At 38.8% G+C, this 17,833-nt stretch overlaps 1 protein-coding gene across 4 annotated transcripts in view; it reads left to right on the forward strand.

Annotated features, from left to right (window-relative positions):
* Positions 1-17,833, forward strand: part of rerea (arginine-glutamic acid dipeptide (RE) repeats a) — a 312,621-nt gene that overhangs the window by 274,726 nt on the left and 20,062 nt on the right. For all 4 annotated transcript variants that reach the window (XM_062054272.1, XM_062054270.1, XM_062054271.1 and 1 more), the window contains one exon: positions 6,966-7,046. In XM_062054272.1, the coding sequence (XP_061910256.1) occupies positions 6,966-7,046 (81 nt within the window). The remainder of the gene's footprint in view (positions 1-6,965; positions 7,047-17,833) is intronic.

The following is a 17,833-nucleotide window of genomic DNA, read 5'->3' on the forward strand; positions in this document are numbered from 1 at the left end:
GCAACATCAATAACTCAACGTTGCTCATGCGTTAGTGTCACACGACACACAAAACAAACATTTAAAGCTCACTTTCTGAAGTTATTACTCATCCACAAATCCCTCGAATTATTCTTCTTCGGTGTGCTTCACTTGTTTTTTGACACCATCGATGATGTGGACGCGCATGCAGTCGTAGATCAACAGGAACGGCGCTGCGTGAAAAAAGTCACCCGGTGTCTTCGCGTAAGCGTCTATCAACCACTCGCTCATCTTTTCTTCATCCATCCATCCCTTCGAGGTAGCTTTTATGATGACGCCGGCTGGAAAGTTCTCTTTTGGCAAGGTCTTCCTTTTGAATATCACCGTGGGTGGAAGTTTCTGGCCGTTAGCATGGCAAGCTAGAACCACAGTAGGACGACTTCTCATTCCCTGTGGTGCGAATATTCACCGTACGTGTTCCCGTTGTATCCACAGTGCGGTTCACGGGAATATCAAAAGTCAGTGGAACCTTGTACGCGTGTCTCTTAGTAGGAGACATTTTGTGGTCTTCACAGAAATACACAAATGAAATGAAACGTAATATCCGCGCGCTTCTTCTTCTACGGGGGCGGGTGCTCACCTTGGCGGTTGCTTACAGTAGAAGAAGAAGCGCTTCCTCTTCTATGGGGGCGGTTGCTTACCGTAGAAGAAGAAGCGCTTCCTCTTTTACGGGGAAAAAAGATGGCGGCTGTTTACCGTAGTTGCGAGACCTAAACTTTATGAAAATAAATATGAATATTAATCCATATATAAGGCGCACCGGGTTATTAGCCGCACTGTCTGCTTTTGAGAAAAATTGTGGTTTTTAGGTGCGGCTTATGGTGCGGAAAATACGGTAATCCTCCTTTTTCATTGTCCCATTTACTCTCTGTAAAGCACCAGTTCCATTGGCAGCAAAACAGGCCCAGAGCATAATACTACCACCACCACCATGCTTGACGGCAGGCATGGTGTTCCTGGGAGTAAAGGCCTCACCTTTTCTCCTCCAAACTTATTGCTGGGTATTGTGGCCAAACAGCTCAATTTTTGTTTCATCGTCTGACCACAGAACTTTCCTCCAGAAGGTCTTATCTTTGTCCATGTGATGTCAGATGAAGCAAAAATTTAGCTGTTTGGCCACAATACCCAGCAATATGTTTGGAGGAGAAAAGGTGAGGCCTATCTCGGATAAAATAAAGTACGTCCACAGCGCGGACACGCTGCCTCCGCTTCAGACAACCCCGTACGTAAAACTGGTGTTAATTTGTATGTTAGTGTGTTATGATGGTAATTTTTCCAATGGTCTTTGAACACACTGTGTTGGCAGAGAATGAACGAGTGTTGTGTGCCTAGGGGTGAAACACAGCCGCAGACGATGTTTGCATAAAATTGGCCATAAAAGCTAAAGAGAGTGTCAGACTTATTTTTCCTGGACGGTACAATACATTATATTACTTTATTTTGTTAGGTGTGGTGACTAATATGAAGCCTGTACATTAGGGGGAAAACCTAAACGTAGTTAAACCGGAGGTATAGTGTAGCGCTTTTATTTTGAAGACGGAAAAGTGTGTGATTGTTTTGAGAAAGTGTCTTGACATGTTTTGATGTCGGATCGACTGTTTGCAATAAAAAAGTTTCTCTTCGACATCTAACCGACCGTCTTTTATTTCTTTTGAGCTTTTATGTCATCTTACTTACTAAAGCAGTCACAGTAACAATCTTAAATGTTATGTTATCACTGCACCTTAACCGTAATCTGAACATGGAAGTGAAGCACCACCCACCTCTAGAACGACACGTGCAGCAGGCAGTTCTTGCAGGTATGTTATGTCGTCTCTTCTCACCGCAAGAAATAGTCTTTTCTTGTCGGGAGAATAACTTATGGCTTTGAACCTGATATTTCCATAATGTGCCCTTTTCTTTATCCATTTCTGCTCGCTTGTGGCTCATCAGTAGCTAGTGAACTGCAGCCAAGTTCCCCTTCTACGGCACGGCAGGACGGTCAAAAAGGAAGTGTTGGCGTTAAAAGAATTAGTGCCATTATTGAAATGTATAGTTAACGCGATGATTATATATATATATATATATATATATATATATATATATATATATATATATATATATATATATATATATATATATATATATATATATATATATATATATATACGATAAATTGTGAGTTAAGTAATACGCAGCTCTACTTCTGCCTACATGCTCAATATTGAAGTGAAACTTTGTTTGTCAATACTTTATTTAGCCCCTTTATTGTTTTAGTTGTGTATATTTGAGGGGCCTCAATCTCCTTAACATATTTTATTGCTTTTGGTTGTGAATTTGTTCAAGTGCAAAACATTGCTAACAAAGTATATTTGATTGTTTTTATATAACTTGGAGATTTAAAAGTTTCCATTTCAATTACAATGTTAAAATATAGGACAAATACAAGTGTATTGCATTTGAAAGGATATACATGCGTTATTATGTATTATTACATCAGTGGTTAATTTGGTCTAAAAAAAAACAACGTAGTGCTATACTACATGTTACTCTCGATTAAATGTAGCTAAGTTACAGGGGAGGCTATCCCTGGAGAATTGTAGCAAGCTACACTACAAGCTACACGGCAAAAATAGTTTGCTACGTTGAATCTACTTTTAACGGCATTCTATCTATGGGCCCACATGTATAATATCAATGTTAATGTAACTGAGAGTGTACAAATGGAACCAATAGGGGTCCATTACGATTAACTATCTGTCATTTAGCTGGGGACACCCTACAACTACCTCTAGGGGTCCCCATACCCCATATGTGCAGTAAAACTTTTTATGAACTCAACTCACATTAATTTGTGTTCCTAAATTTGTGTTTGACGTCTTAGATAAAGAGAGCAGTTATGATTTTGGTTTACAGAGTAAAGAACTGAAACTAAGGTTACTGGCATTGTTTCCTCCAAACACATACATTTCTCTAAATGTGACTAATGATATTCTGGGTTTCCTGCATGTCATCTTCATCACTAAAGGAAAAATCTAATCTGCGGGAGAGAATTCTTCTGCCATTTTCAAATATTTTTTCTTTTATTTATTGTTTTGAGTTGTCAGCTTGAATCGTCCCTTTTGTGTCTGATTTCCTAGTCGTCATGTGACATGAGTATGTGTGTCAGTTCGGAGTTTGCTTACGAGTTTCGATGACCCACTTTAGCTTGCTTCTGATTGGCCAGTCTGTAAGGTTTTGCCCTAACCCGAGCCAACTGTGACTGATCATACAAACATCAACCAATCATCATGGCTTTTTTTCATATTTATGGATTTTTCATTTATCCAGGTCATTTTATTTTCTACTTTATTTTTAATGCCTAGATTCACAGTGGCCTAGTGGTTAGAGTGTCCGCCCTGAGATCGGTAGGTTGTAAATTCAAACCCCGGCCGAGTCATACCAAAGACTATGGCACTCAGCATCAAGGGTTGGAATTGGGGGTTAAATCACCAAAAAATATTCCCTGCTCCCCTCACCTCCCAGGGGGTGGATGGGTCAAATGCAGAGGACACATTTCACCACACCTAGTGCGTGTGACAATCATTGGTACCTAAACAGTCCATTTTCTCTCTTTGTAGCTTGTAGCTTTGATGTAAGCTACCCAGCAACACGGGCCTAAAAGTAGCTAAGCTACAGGAAAAGCTGCTTGTTTAAAAAAGTAGGTAAGCTATCAATTTACCATCAATTTAAGTGGACCCCGACTTAAAGAAGTTGAAAAACTTATTCGGGTGTTACCATTTAGTGGTCAATTGTACGGAATATGTACTTCACTGTGCAACCTACTAATAAAAGTCTCAATCAATCAATCAATCAAAGCTACCGCCAATCTACTGGAAAATGTAGTTAAACTACGTAACTCAGCTACATGTTGCTTGTTACTGCCCATCATTGCTGATTAGTAGGGCTGCATTAACTAATCGACTAAATCGATTAAAATTGATTATAAAAATAGTTGGCGATTAATTTAGTCATCGATTCGTTGGATCTATGCTATGTGCATGCGCAGAGGCAATTATTATTATTTATTTATTTATTTTTATTTTTATTTTTTTTAAATAAACCTTTATTTATAAACTGCAACATTTAAAAACAGATGAGAAACAATAATCAAAATAAGTATGGTGCCAGTATACTGTTATTTTTTCAATAAAATACTGGAAAGGATATAAATGTAGTTTGTCTCTTTTATCCGATTATTAATCGATTAATCTAAGTAATAATCGACAAATTAATCGATTATCAAATTAGTTGTTAGTTGCAGCCCTACTGATTAGCAATAATGGACACATGCTGGTGTGAAAATACAAAAAACCCAACTATTTGAGAAATCAGACTAATTTAGTGCATGGAAACGTAGTGAATGACAAAATAATTGACACTTTAGATGGCTAAAATATGACAAAAACTGAGAGACATTTTAGGGAAAAGACTGACTAAAACAAAGTCAAAATGGACACTGGTCCTGTGCGAGCCAATAACAATTAGTCACAAGTAGTCCTCGGTTTCGTGTGGCAGTCTTCCACTGCTCCCTTGCCACTTAGGTTTGTACACAGCCTGAAAGGTCAGCTTTTTACAAGTCCACAATAATGGCTTCGTATTGAATGAAAGGGGTTTTGTTGCCCTCGGCCTGACTTGTACCAGTGTTCTCATGTAGCAGGAATGAAGTATCCCACGCAAGCCATTATACCATCTTAGCGATACTTACATACATATTATTAAAACCCGTTTTACAACTTCCAGCTCAACTATTAAGCGGGAAGTGCAACAAAGACCTATTGAGGGGAGTTTTTTTCGGTCTCTTCTCCACTTCACAATAGAGAGAGGAAACTTGGGGCGGGCGAAAAGCGCCAGCTCTCTACAACACGCTCCTGACACAGAAGCCTGTTTCTGCACAGCGGATGACCATTTGGTAGCGCTCCCAGCTTTAAACCCCCCTCTCCCTTTGCACGCCTGGACTCTTGCAACCCCTCCTTCGCCGCTGTGTTGCCTAGCAACGGTGGGCTGGAGCAATAGGAGCAGGGGGCAGAGCGATTCAGGGAGCAGATTGGCGGATGATTTATTAGCTGGGCTGGAGAGCAGCGAGCCCAGGCAGCTGAAATGGAGCCTTAAACTGGAGCCTACATGTAGAGAGGGAGGCAGCAAGAGAAGAAAACTGAAGTGAAGAGCAGGAGGGGGGAGGCGCATGACAGACCATGTAAATTATATAGTTGGGAACATAATTAAGATGACATAATTAGGGCAGACAGGAACCTCACGGCTGGAAGAATGAAAATATACCTCAACTTTGAAGGAATATTCAGATATTCGTGTAACCCTTCTTACTGACATTTTCATTGCATGCTACACAGCTTTGTAATTCTGATGGTGTGCATTGCCAAACCTGGTTATACGCAGATAACATGCTGGCAATATGCTTGTTCGAGGTTTTGTGGTTGTGGTTGGAGACACGCCGCACAAGCGCTTCAGCTGGAGACGGCACCATCTGCTGGCTAATCAAACACTACACCTTCCCTCTGATTATTGCAAATTAACTGCTGAGCCAAGTCACTCCTGCAACATGCTCTTTTTTCTTTAGCTCTCAGCTGGGGAAATTCAATCTTAGCTTTTATATTTTATGTAACTTGTTTTCTCATATTTTTGTTTAAACACATTTATCTTTTCATTACCCTTTTCTCTTTTCAGCTAGCTCTTGTCCACTTGTAAATCTGGGCTTTGTTCCCCACGCGTAAACAGCCTTTTGGTTACATAACATGGAAACCCAACCCCTGACTCTCAGTAAAGACTCTGTGTCGGGTTTTCCTCATCGCTTGCCTCCTTCCTCCCGTGTCTTAGACCTTTCTCCACACATCACATAGCAGCCTGTCTCCTCTCTCCGGCTGCTCTTCTGCTTGTACATTACCATGAACGTGTGTGTCCAAGTGTGCGTTCCCAGCACCGAGTCTGTAGCTCTTGTGCTGCATCTAATAACAGATCATAGCCCTTGGTGTTCATGTGTGGTACTGAAGAAGTGGAGTGTGTGCTTGCTGGAATTCCTGATGGGAATCCCAGGACTCCACTCCGGGATTTTCCTCCCGCTGCAAACCAGAGGCTCTCTTGCAGAAAGATCACATGTAAAGCCTTCCCCTTTGTAGTGGAAGAGCGGAGAGTGACAAGCTATTCCGTGCTTGTAAAAAAAAACAAGAGGAAAAACAGCTATGTACCATCGGAGGCATTGTGGATATACCCCCCGATTACCTGTGTGGATGTAGAGGCTCGTTCAGCTCACCGCCAGGACTTTTGCCTGCTTTTTGCCAGAGTTACTTGATGGAAACGGACCGGGGCTTGCTTCTGGAACAAGAAAGTAAATCTGTTGGTTGTCCGCTTTAGAGGCTATGCATGTTTTCAGCCTCCGCTTTTTATGGCTTGCAATGCATGGCTCTTAAAGGAGAAGAGGTGTATTTAGACGGCTGGAGTAGAAAGTATATGTGTTGTGTTCCTTATTAAGATGACACTTTTACACTCGTAACCAGCAGCAGTTTCTCACATCATGTTCATATAGTTTCACTTTTGTCAATATGTATTTCTCCATTCCACACAAAATGTAGAACTGTAGACTGTCAGATATAATTGGGGAGGAAGTTCAGGTCTTGGTTTTGAACTTCACTTTTATGATCAACATGTGTCTTGTTTAACATCTGCCCCCACATAAGAATACGTTGTAACCTCTGCGTCTCTCTTGCCCTACTTGTCATTTCCTCTCTTTTGTACCCTGACATGACTGTGTTTGCTCCGCTCTTTAAATGGCTACGCAGCCTTGTAAATAAATAGACATCACAACTCTCCCACCACAGTCGACTGAAAGGAAAACTGTTTTTCACAGTGGCGCTGGATCTGTAATAACTGTTTTTTCTCCCCCCCTTCTCTTTTCCCTATAAAATCTGCAGAAGCGCTTCATTAAAGGCTTGAGACAGTTCGGAAAAAACTTCTTCAGGATCCGGAAGGAGCTCCTGCCCAACAAAGAGACGGTATTTATTTTCCCCTCTTATGGAAAAAAATCCTGTTTTATTGTATTAACAAAATATAATAAGTAAAACCTCAGCCTGACTGCTTTAAAACCTCATCAGTGTTTAAGTACTTCTTAAATTCATTATTATCTTGTATTGAGGTTACTAAAAATACATATTTATTACATATGTTTTTTTTAACAGAAAGACACAAAAAATACTCAAATGCATGCGCAAATAGTAAGCAAGTCAGTTGTGACATGTTTATGGAAGTTGTCAGCAAAAGAGCAGCGATGCGGCCATAACGCGTTAAGATATATGGAAATGAACTGTTTAAAAAAACTTGTATATACTTTTTGTGTAATATAATTCATTTTGGGTTATAATAACCCTTTCCGTAAGTGATAATAAATACAGGTCACAGTTGCCAGACTGCACACAGTGTGTTGATATTCACTGTGTGAGAGTACTGTTACAGTACAACTGTGTCAAATCCAGACCTAGCAATGATTAACACTCAGTCGTGACCACACTGAAAAACAAAAAATACCAATGCCCAGACTTTATGTTCCTCTTTAAGATGACTTGTTCTTGATTTATATCTCCACTAAGTGGAGTGTGTGTGCATGTTACTCCTGACTGTTGCACATTTTGACTTATTATTATTTACTGCTGTAAAAGTCCTGACAGTTAGTAATAACAAATCAAATTGTATTTATCGTAAAAATTAATGATTGATTTTGAATCGATGGACAAATGTCCAAATATTGATTATTAATTGCATTTTAAATAAAGTAATACAGAAGATTCTAAAATGCAGATTTAGTGCAACTGCAGACACATAAAGGTAGGAGGAAAGGACAAGCTATGCTAGCCGTGGCGCTAAACTAGCTTGAATGTGAAGTAGTGAAACAAGAAAATAATAAATGTTTTGTACATTCAAACAAAAGTCTAACTGTAACCGCGTAGAGCAGGGGTGTCAAACTCATTTTAGCTTAGTTGCATGGAGAAAAATGTATTCCCACGTGGGCTGGACGGGTAAAATCATGGCAACAAATACAACTACAACAACTTCAGATTGTTTTCTTTGTTTTACTCTGGCCCAAAATAGAACAAGGACATTCTGAAAATGTACATATCACAAATAATCCTCTTGACAAAACACTTCAAATTAGTAAAAAATTCAAAAACACCATTAAGAACACAATGAAATTAGACTTAATCTCAGTGTTTCTACAAACCAATTAAACTTTAAATCACAGCCTATCTATGATTGCACAAAAACAAAACAAAGCATAAATAAACACACTTCTATGTATCAATTACCTAATTTATCATTTCCATTGTTGACTTTCTTTAAATTTACTCAGAAGAAAATCATTTTCACAGAACTATATCAATTGTGCAGTGTCTCATCCAGCATTTTAGGTGAGGTTACCAATTGTTTATTTTACTCCTGTTTATATTACATTGGGTTGAGGGGGAGGAGTCGCAGCCCCACTTTACCTTGTACCTCTTGCTTGGTATACTTGCTCACCCCAATATGAACTATTTGCTTACCTAACAAAATTGCTATTGTGACATCCAATGGACACTTTTAGAACCGCAGTTTCTATGATTTAAAAATGCAGCTCAATTTTACACTTAGCAAACTCATCTCGCGGGCCTGAGCCGGCCCGCGGGCCGTATGTTTGACATCCCTGGCGTAGAGAGTAACCAGGTAAGAAGCGGAAAAAATACCAAGTAGATGAATTAGTCAGAAGAGAGAATAATATCCACACAGTGTGACAACGCTGTCAGGCATAGATATGAATGAGTAGGTCGTTGATACTTTGAGCTGCAAGTTTACATCGACTGGGGACAAAGTGTCTGAGCTTTCCGTGGTTATTGGAAGGCACAGATATTATAACAAAGATGCCTGTTCACCAAGTAGAGATGCTTCTTTACAGTTCTCGCGTATGTAGTCTTCCACATATACATCTATGCTGTGCGCACTTACATCTAAAAACCGTAATACTAGACACGTAAACGTCATACGGTCAAATGTCCTACCCCTGTCTAAACATTAGGCAGCTTGCGCGCTAATTCCTTGCTATCTTAAATGCTAACATGAATACATGATACATTAACGTAGTCAGGGTTCGTACGGGTGCTTAAAAACCGTGAAAATGCTTGGATTTTAGTGTTTTGTTTTCAAGGTTTGAAAAATGCTTGAATTTTGGGTGAAGTGCTTGTAAATGCTTGGAAATGTTCATCATATTTCTCGGCAGTCTGAATCAATAGGCAAATTATAAAATGGAAAAAAATAAAATAAGTTGACTTAAAAGTGAAAGCTACACGCTTGATCGCCCCCAAGAGGACAGTGGTGCATCGGTCCATCATGCCGGGAGGTTGAAGTTTTAATGAACATTCCCGCGACCCCGAATGGGACAAGCGGTAGAAAATGGATGGATGGATGGAAATTATTAGTCCATTATTGGACTTGTTTGTACTTTGAAGGTCATGTAATGTATAATTTGTAACCTTTTTCACAACTTAGAGCTGAGTTAATATGAATGATTTTGTAGTTTTTACACAACATGGTTTTATGCATTTCTTGCTCTATTATTTTCGTTGTCTACTTAACTTGTCTGGCTATACCTCAGTAAAACCAAAAAAAGTTAACTTTTGTCTTTTTTTTGTTTGTTATCATAGCCACAATTATAAGGCTAGATATGCTTAATAAAAGGTGACTGAGGTGTGTGAAACAAACAAAATATTTTCCTTTAATTTATTATCTTTATATTAATGTGGAACAGTTTTGTTAATAAATGAGTGAAATTTAAATTTTGAGGGTGCATGTATTTATATCACGTTATTCAGTTTAGAAGCACAAATACAGTGTGAATCAATCCGTGCTGTTCAATGTCATTGAGTGCTGTAAGAAAAAGAACAAGAAATTTGAAAAACAACACAAATGGAGACACGTTTGCAAACACCAATGACATTGAATAGTCTACAGAAACACTGCTTTGTTTTCTATGCCCCATTCAGTTAATGATAACTGCTGGTTCAATGTTAGGCTTAGGTTTTAGCAGATTTTCCGTATTTTTCCTACAGATAGCATTTGGTGACCTCAAACAACAAGGCCATGGATTGATTCACACTGTTTTTTGCCTTTTGAAGCGTACTGGAAAAACTGGAAATTTGATCTTGAAAGTCCTTAAAACGTGCTTGAATTTGGCCATGGAAAAGGTGTATGAACCCTGCGTAGTTCTTCTCAAATAGTATGGTAGGCCCCCGGATGACGCATGGGACCACGGGTATCATGCTTCAAACCCTGCTTCAAAAATCAGTGCGCTACAAAAGGTGCTCATTGTAACCATTATTTCTGACTTTCTAATTTTGATTAAAAAAAAATCCAGCACAAATTGTTTAAATTTTATTTTTTTAGGTGGTTTAAGTGTTTTATATATTGAGCTCATGAGTTATTGTTGCTGTTCAATTTGCGCGAAATGTTTTCTTCTTCCTCGGGGGGCGTAACAGAAAATAATACCATACCATACCATACCAACTTTATTTATAAAGCCCTTTAAAAATTGTGAAGCACTGCATTAATGTTATACGTACAAATGTCTAAACATTTATAAACACATTGCTGTCCAAGCAACTAAGTTATTCAATTGTGCACATTGAACCTAATTCATACAGACATCAAGTAAACTTGCATGACGTCACATAAACAGGAAATGAAGCGTGCAATCCCCCTTCTGCCTTTATCATTAATAAACACTTTAAAACCTAAAATCTATGTATTTTAGAATAAAACTTGAGTAAAAGATTTTATTGTGTGTAAAAGTACTTTTTGAGCACATTCAACAATATTGTGATAATGATAATCGGGATCATTTTGATCACAATAACCCTGATCTGAAACTTTCATATCGTTCCGTCCCTCATGTGTAGTGTCTTTGTTTAAATATTTTGAAATATGTGATTGGTTATAAAATTAGGCACTAATGGTTATAAAAGGAGGTATTAAGGCAAGTCAACCTGGAGAGGAGTCTACTTTGGCAGCAGAGGTAATAGACCTCCTCGAGGATGGAGGCCTGCCACTGCCACAGAGCAGAGAGAGATTAATTTTCCCCCTGCAAATGGAAAATAAACTGCCCTTTAAACATATTAAAAGTGGGGGGAAATGACAGAGCAATCGTGGAGGGGAAAGCTAAGAAGGCTGGGCGTTAGCTGTGTAGACACTAACAGCCTAGCTTGTCGAACTGAGGGGGGGGGGGGGGGGGGACTCTTGCTTATGATTCAACTTGCTTTTTGTGCTGTAAGTCTGATCTGAGCCAGTGCCAGTTAATACCCGCAGGAAAGCTCTGTTTATTTCCTACTCCCTTCTTTCCAAATCCTACCTCGAGAACACAAACACAACAATCATTCCGGATGTTCCCGCACACTTCTATTCCGCCACATACATTTCCAGACAAAGCATCAATGCAAATACATAAATGCAGTGTCTCTTTCACCATTATCCCAGTCATATTCATTATTATATAACCACCCGGTGTTCCACGGGTCCATTTCCACACCGGCCCTGAAGCGTCAGCGTGGCTCAAATAGCCAGCGCCGAGCGTAAAGGACCCAGCGCTGTGTAAACACTCCAAGCCTGACTAACACTCAGGAATGCTTTATATAAAATCGCATAAAGGCCTGCAAGGGAAGTGGGTGTGTCATCTGACTGGCCTTACTGCCACCATTTACTTGGTTTGGACGTCATGGAACACTCGCTTGATTTCAGTGTGCAAACAACTAAACATGCTGAAACCGCAGATTCAGAGATAGCTGTTAGTTTAAAAAAAGTTCCATTTAAGGTGCATTCGGATCAACTAAAGCTCAGTCTTCATTCATCTCAAAAATTAAAATAGTTTTTAGCGACTATAAAAATTACTGTTAAATTATAATAGTGTGTTTATTTTAAATTGTACGTATTTAATAGTTTTAAAGACCAATAGCATTTATCAAAGAAGCCTCTATTTATTACCATTGATATAATATATTTAATTATGAACTAAAATCTTTCATCAAAGCCTCCATTTATACAGGCTTGATCACTTTTTTCCACAACATTTTCAGGCACAAAATTAGCATCATTAATGACATAGTGATAGGAAAAAATATGATCTCTGTATTTTTTGCAACATAACTTAATTTAAAAATAAATCATCTCATTGACAGATTTTTCTCCCTCACTTTGCACTCAAGCTGCGATAATTAATTTTAATATTTGACCTAGTGTGTAATTGTGAGTGTGAATGTTGTCTGTCTATCTGTGTTGGCACGGCGAAGAGGTGGCGACTTGTCCAGGGTGTACACCGCCTTCCGCCCGAATGCAGCTGAGAGCCTCCAGCGACCCCCCGCGATCCCGAAAGGGACAAGCGGTAGAAAATGGATGGATGGATGGACTTAAAGGGGACCTATTGTGATTTCAGTCTACATTTAGAACACTTCCTTTTGGTGTACATTATATGTATTGGATATGCTTTAGTGTAAAATTGGTGTCATTTGCTCCAAAGTCATATTTGTATGTCGTTTTTTTAGCTGGATTGCAAGTTGTTTAAATTTGGATTGCAAATGAAACCACACCCTACCTTTTCTAAAAGTATCCTAATTTATCTTTTGAAAAGGTGCACTGTTAAAATATATACCTTGAAGTTGTCACCGCTATTTTTTTTCTTTACACAATCGAAATTAAACTTTGTAAACATTATATAGATTTACCTGGTCACAACAATAGGTACACCTGCGAGCGATTCTGTCATATAAAAACAGCTGCTTTCGGTTGCATTTATGTCACTGCAAGTCACACATCTGTGTTGCATGCCAAGATTAAATAACTAACAATTTGTTCTACCTTTTTTTGCATTTCCTCAGTCTGAAGCAGAGTGGGAGGAGCATTAGTTAAAGGGAGACCTATCATGCAATACCAACTTTTCTTACCTATCGGTACCTGTTTTTGTGTATTTAGGATCTGCGCAAGTCCCGAAAAGTTAAAATCAAACCATGGAGGCATGATAGGGATATTTATAAAACAATCTTGCCTTACTTCATACTTCCTCCAAACGAGCTGTTTGGAATTTTCCCCAATTGTGACATTAGCGACTATCTCCATATTTGATAAAAATTTACCCCAAGTGCTTTGCTTGAGTCCGCCACTGTAGTCCGACGCTATAGTCAATAAGCTCCTTCTTTTTCACTATCCTTTTGTTGTGGGGCAGACTGGCTCGTACATGCACATGCATCCTCCGCTGTTGCCATTTTTAATAAAAATTAGCACATGGTTCGAACTTACATTTGTCAGTAGACTCGCTATGGAAGCGCTAAAAACTACAACATGGACGACGGGGAAAAAACGAGAAGCCACGTAAATAGGGCGCACGCATCCTAAAGAGACAGTATGTCCGTAAAACATATTCTATGGAAAATTTTGACCAAAGAACCACCATTACATGTTATGTTGACCATAAGGAACTGTTTTAAATATAGAGAAAAAGCATATTTTGAGCTCTTTAATCACTAAAAAAGTACATTGACCTTGTGGTGACATCACATTGTAGTCAGACGGCGAAACCCTGAGAACACAGGCATCCAAAACTGCATGCAAGTGTCGCGGTTGTGTACTCCCCTGTTCAGCTGTGTTGTGTTTTTCCCAAGTGTTCCACCCGGGCCTCAAACCCAGGTCGCTGGCATGAGAGGCAAGCGGGCTGACTACTGAGCTGAAAGCTCAGATTATCAACCCGATAGCCATCACTGCTCTTGAAGCTGTCAGAGAGTGAGGTTTACCAAAGCCGGCCTTCGTTACACTAGCTCAAGCCAAAATGCCTTAACTCTATTATTTGATGATTTGGCATTGTTTAACACGAGTCTTCAACGTTGCAACAACATTTATAAGTCAGGAAATTGATGTCAGTGTATTAAGTCACGTTATTGGTGCTAAGAAATGCAGCATCCTCATTCTTTCTTTCAAAGAAAAGGGAGCACTGGAACCCTCCAGGTCTTGTCATTAACCGGATGTCCAACAGGCAAAAACTGTTCTCAACTCAGCCCTCAAAGCAGATGTTTGCCCTCGTACAATCTGCACAAACGTCAAAGGGAATTAATTGCCATGTCCTTAGATCAGCAGCCAGAACCTTGGGCAAGAGTGTGATTTATAAATACTTTACTCGAAATACTAATTAAAGCAGCTCCAAACGACAGACGCCTGGGCCAGTTAACGGCAGCTGTCAGAAGTGCGACAGAACCGCTTCCGTGTTGTGCAAATGATCTAAGTTGTCTGGGCAGTCAAATCGCTGTGGGCTGGCGGAAGCTCAACCCATTTGTATTGATGTTCTATTAACTGACAAGACGCGAGGCAAAAAAGCCCCTTTTTCTTTCTAAAAGATGGAGCTGAGAGAGCTATAGTTCCTGGTATAATTGAGCTCTTTGCTAGGCTTCATGTTGTGGTTTTTGGGAACAGGCTTATCAGCAGAACACACAGGCTTGAGCCTCCAGCAAAAAAAAGCTCTGTTGTTATCCAATCTGCTTTCATTGGGAAAATCGCTTACAGCAGGAAAAACACGAGTGCTGATTCTTCAGCGTGTGCATCCCTGACCTATGAAAGCGGAGCTTATTCAGTCATTCTCCTACAGAAAGGCGCTGCACAGCAGGGAAGGGTTGTCTATTTAACCGCCATTCACATACACACGGCACCGCCAATCAAGGTCTTTTTACTATTCAGCTGCTGCCGTCTGCACAGGGCCTACAAGCCATCACCACTGTGCATCTATTTTAGACTTAACTGAAAACATGCCCTCAGTAGTTTTCCCTTGATTTCAATTCATAAAAGCTTTTAGCTAAACAATGTATTAAATATTTCAGCAGAAGTACTGTTGTTTCAACTAGTTTGCTGTCTAAAGAAGGAAAAATCAGCTGTGGAAAGTTGAACTTCACCCACAACTCCACCTGGAAGCATTTTTCTGACATTGAAATAAGAATTGTGAACTTTTAGCGAGAGATTCTCCCATTGTATTAAAATCAAGAAAAAAAGGTTTATAATAATATTGTTGTATTAGTCCAACCACCAATTTTCAGAAACACAGTTTTGATAGGCTCCAGCGACCCCTAGAGGGACAAGCGGTAGAAAACGGATGGATGAATGTCTCAGCAAGTGGGCATTATGACCTATTATGGAGTGCTCTAATCGACTGTAACCAGCAGAGGCGCTGTTATTGATGCTTAATTAATAAACCTGTCATCATAACAGAAGTTCTAAATGTTCCTGGAGAGATTCTTCTATCTTATTAAAAATATCTACAAAGTAACAATTGATGTGATGGTAAATGTACCACATAGTCAACTAAAAAGCTCCATTCCTACACATTATTTCCAGGTTCTTATAAAGCATGGCTTTCCAAAGTGCCCGTGCCACATTCTTCGACTAAAGATTTTTGCATAGTCAAACCTGAATTGTTAGATTTTGCCCATCGTCTACGACCATTCAAATCTATGGCGTTGTTTTTTAAGTGAAATGAGCATATGATGATGTGTAGTGGTAGTGTATACTGCAAGGTTGATAATCAAATCCGACTCATCTGAATTGAATCGTCAAATCTTCGACTATTTGAAGACCCCTAAAAACTACACAAAAAGTGCTGTAATGTAAAGCCTCAGTGGAAAATGTTTGGACACCATTGCTATAAAGTGTCTTTGGCCAGTTAGATGTCAAATATATAAATCAGATTTAAATATTTAAAAAGCGGTTTGTGCAGCACGGCACAACCGCAATGTCCTGATTGGCTTAAATACAATATTAGTAATCACATCATGAAGGGGAGGTCTGCAATGGAATGACTTGACACAACTGTATTAGGGACGTGCGATATGGCCTAACTCTCCATCACGATAAATATTGCAGCCTCCTGCGATAACGATATATATCACATTATATTATTTGGTACATAAATGATAATAGCAGCATTTTAAAACCGGTTACTGAGGCTCCTAATTAGGCTGCTGATTTATGCTGTAACATATTGCTAAATTTCTCGTTCTATTATTTTATGAAAAATATTATTAATGTACTTGTTAAGTTACTGTTAATAGCCGGTTATATTCTGTTGCAACTTGTTTCTATCTACACTTCTGTTAAAATATAATTAGCATTCATTCTTCTGTTGTTTGGATACTTAAAGTTAGTTTTGGGCGATACTACAAATTTGAGTATCGATACAATACCAAGTAGTTACAGGGGCAGTATTGGTAACACCAATGCTGATACCAAGACTTAAATTATTTTACGATCATGTAATAATTTTATTTTTGATCACAATTATAATCAAGACAAAAACACAGGATGGCGGTGTAACAATATCATTGTTACACCGTCATTGTTTGCTTTTACGTAGCAGTTGTGAGGTCGTGCAACTTCAGTATATGTAATTCAATGTAAATCTTCAACGTATTTAGTTAAGAATTAGTTTTTTTTTCCCTTTCATTACATTCAATATTTTGAGCAAAATAAATGAAATAGTGCAAAATAACTAAACATAAGCAAAAACTACTCTTGGCTCCAATTTGAATTATTTGGCTTTTGCCCTGAAAGCCTTCGTGTGTTCAAGGAGTTTTTCCCTGAGTTTGCAAACAACAAAAACATTGACTAAATATGTAATAAAAAAAATTTGTGACAATAAAAAATATTGATCGCTGTATTATCGACCATGCTTGGTATCATTACTGTCGATATTTATATAGATCCTTCCACCCCTGTTTACATTCAAAAACTGTATCTTAGTTGTTAGCATGTCTTATTGTATTCTAACCATGCTACATTATACAGCTTAGGTCCTACAGTGTGTAGTGTAGTGTAGTGTAGTGTAGTGTGTTTAGCTGTCCCTCACCCCCCAGTGATAATGTTACTTGTAGAAAACGTACTTTATTTTCCGCCTTGGAGGTTAGCCGCTATCTAGTTAGCGAGGATGCTACATTGTTTTAAGCACACACTGCACTGTAAAATTTGCGGGACACCACTAGAATTTGTCATCAACTTGCATTATCAAATGAATATTGTATATCGCAGTGGTGTCAAACTCATTTTACATCGGGGGCCACATGGAGAAAAATCTACGCCCAAGTCAAGTGGGCCACACTGGTAAAACCATGGCACGATAACTTAAAAATAAAGACAACTTCAGATTGTTTTCTTTGTTTAAAAATAGAACAAGCACATTCTGAAAATTTACAAATCATAATGTTGTTGTTTTTTTTACACTTGCATGTTGCAGTTTATAGTATTCTACCTTTTCTTTGTCGTTATTTATACTTTCTGAATAAATTAGGTGATAATGTTCATCAGTCAACTCATTGGTATTAATTTTCAATCTGTCAAGATAAAAAAAATATAAAAATCAAATTACTGGGTGTTATTTATGTAGTTTGATTATTTTCCTCAACTGATGTACTAACATCATGTGGTTTATATTTTTTTTTACGTATGTAGCATAATCTACATAGATACAAAGAATTGCTATTGCGACATCCAGTGGACACATTTAGAACAGCAGTTTCTTTCATTCAAAAGTTTCGGCTCAATTTTATACTTAGCAAACTCATCCCGCGGGCCGGTTGAAACCTGTTGGCGGGCCTTACGTTTGACACCCCTGGTATATCGTTTTTATCACACAGCCCTAAACAGACATGTATGTCTGGCAGTCAAGCATATTTAACTACCACGAGCATCCATTTACCTCTCTTACTTGAGCCAGTAAACACGAAGAGTGCACGTTCGGGCTTCA

Source organism: Entelurus aequoreus, linkage group LG07 (genome assembly GCF_033978785.1).
Source record: "Entelurus aequoreus isolate RoL-2023_Sb linkage group LG07, RoL_Eaeq_v1.1, whole genome shotgun sequence".
In the NCBI taxonomy this organism is placed as follows: domain Eukaryota; kingdom Metazoa; phylum Chordata; class Actinopteri; order Syngnathiformes; family Syngnathidae; genus Entelurus; species Entelurus aequoreus.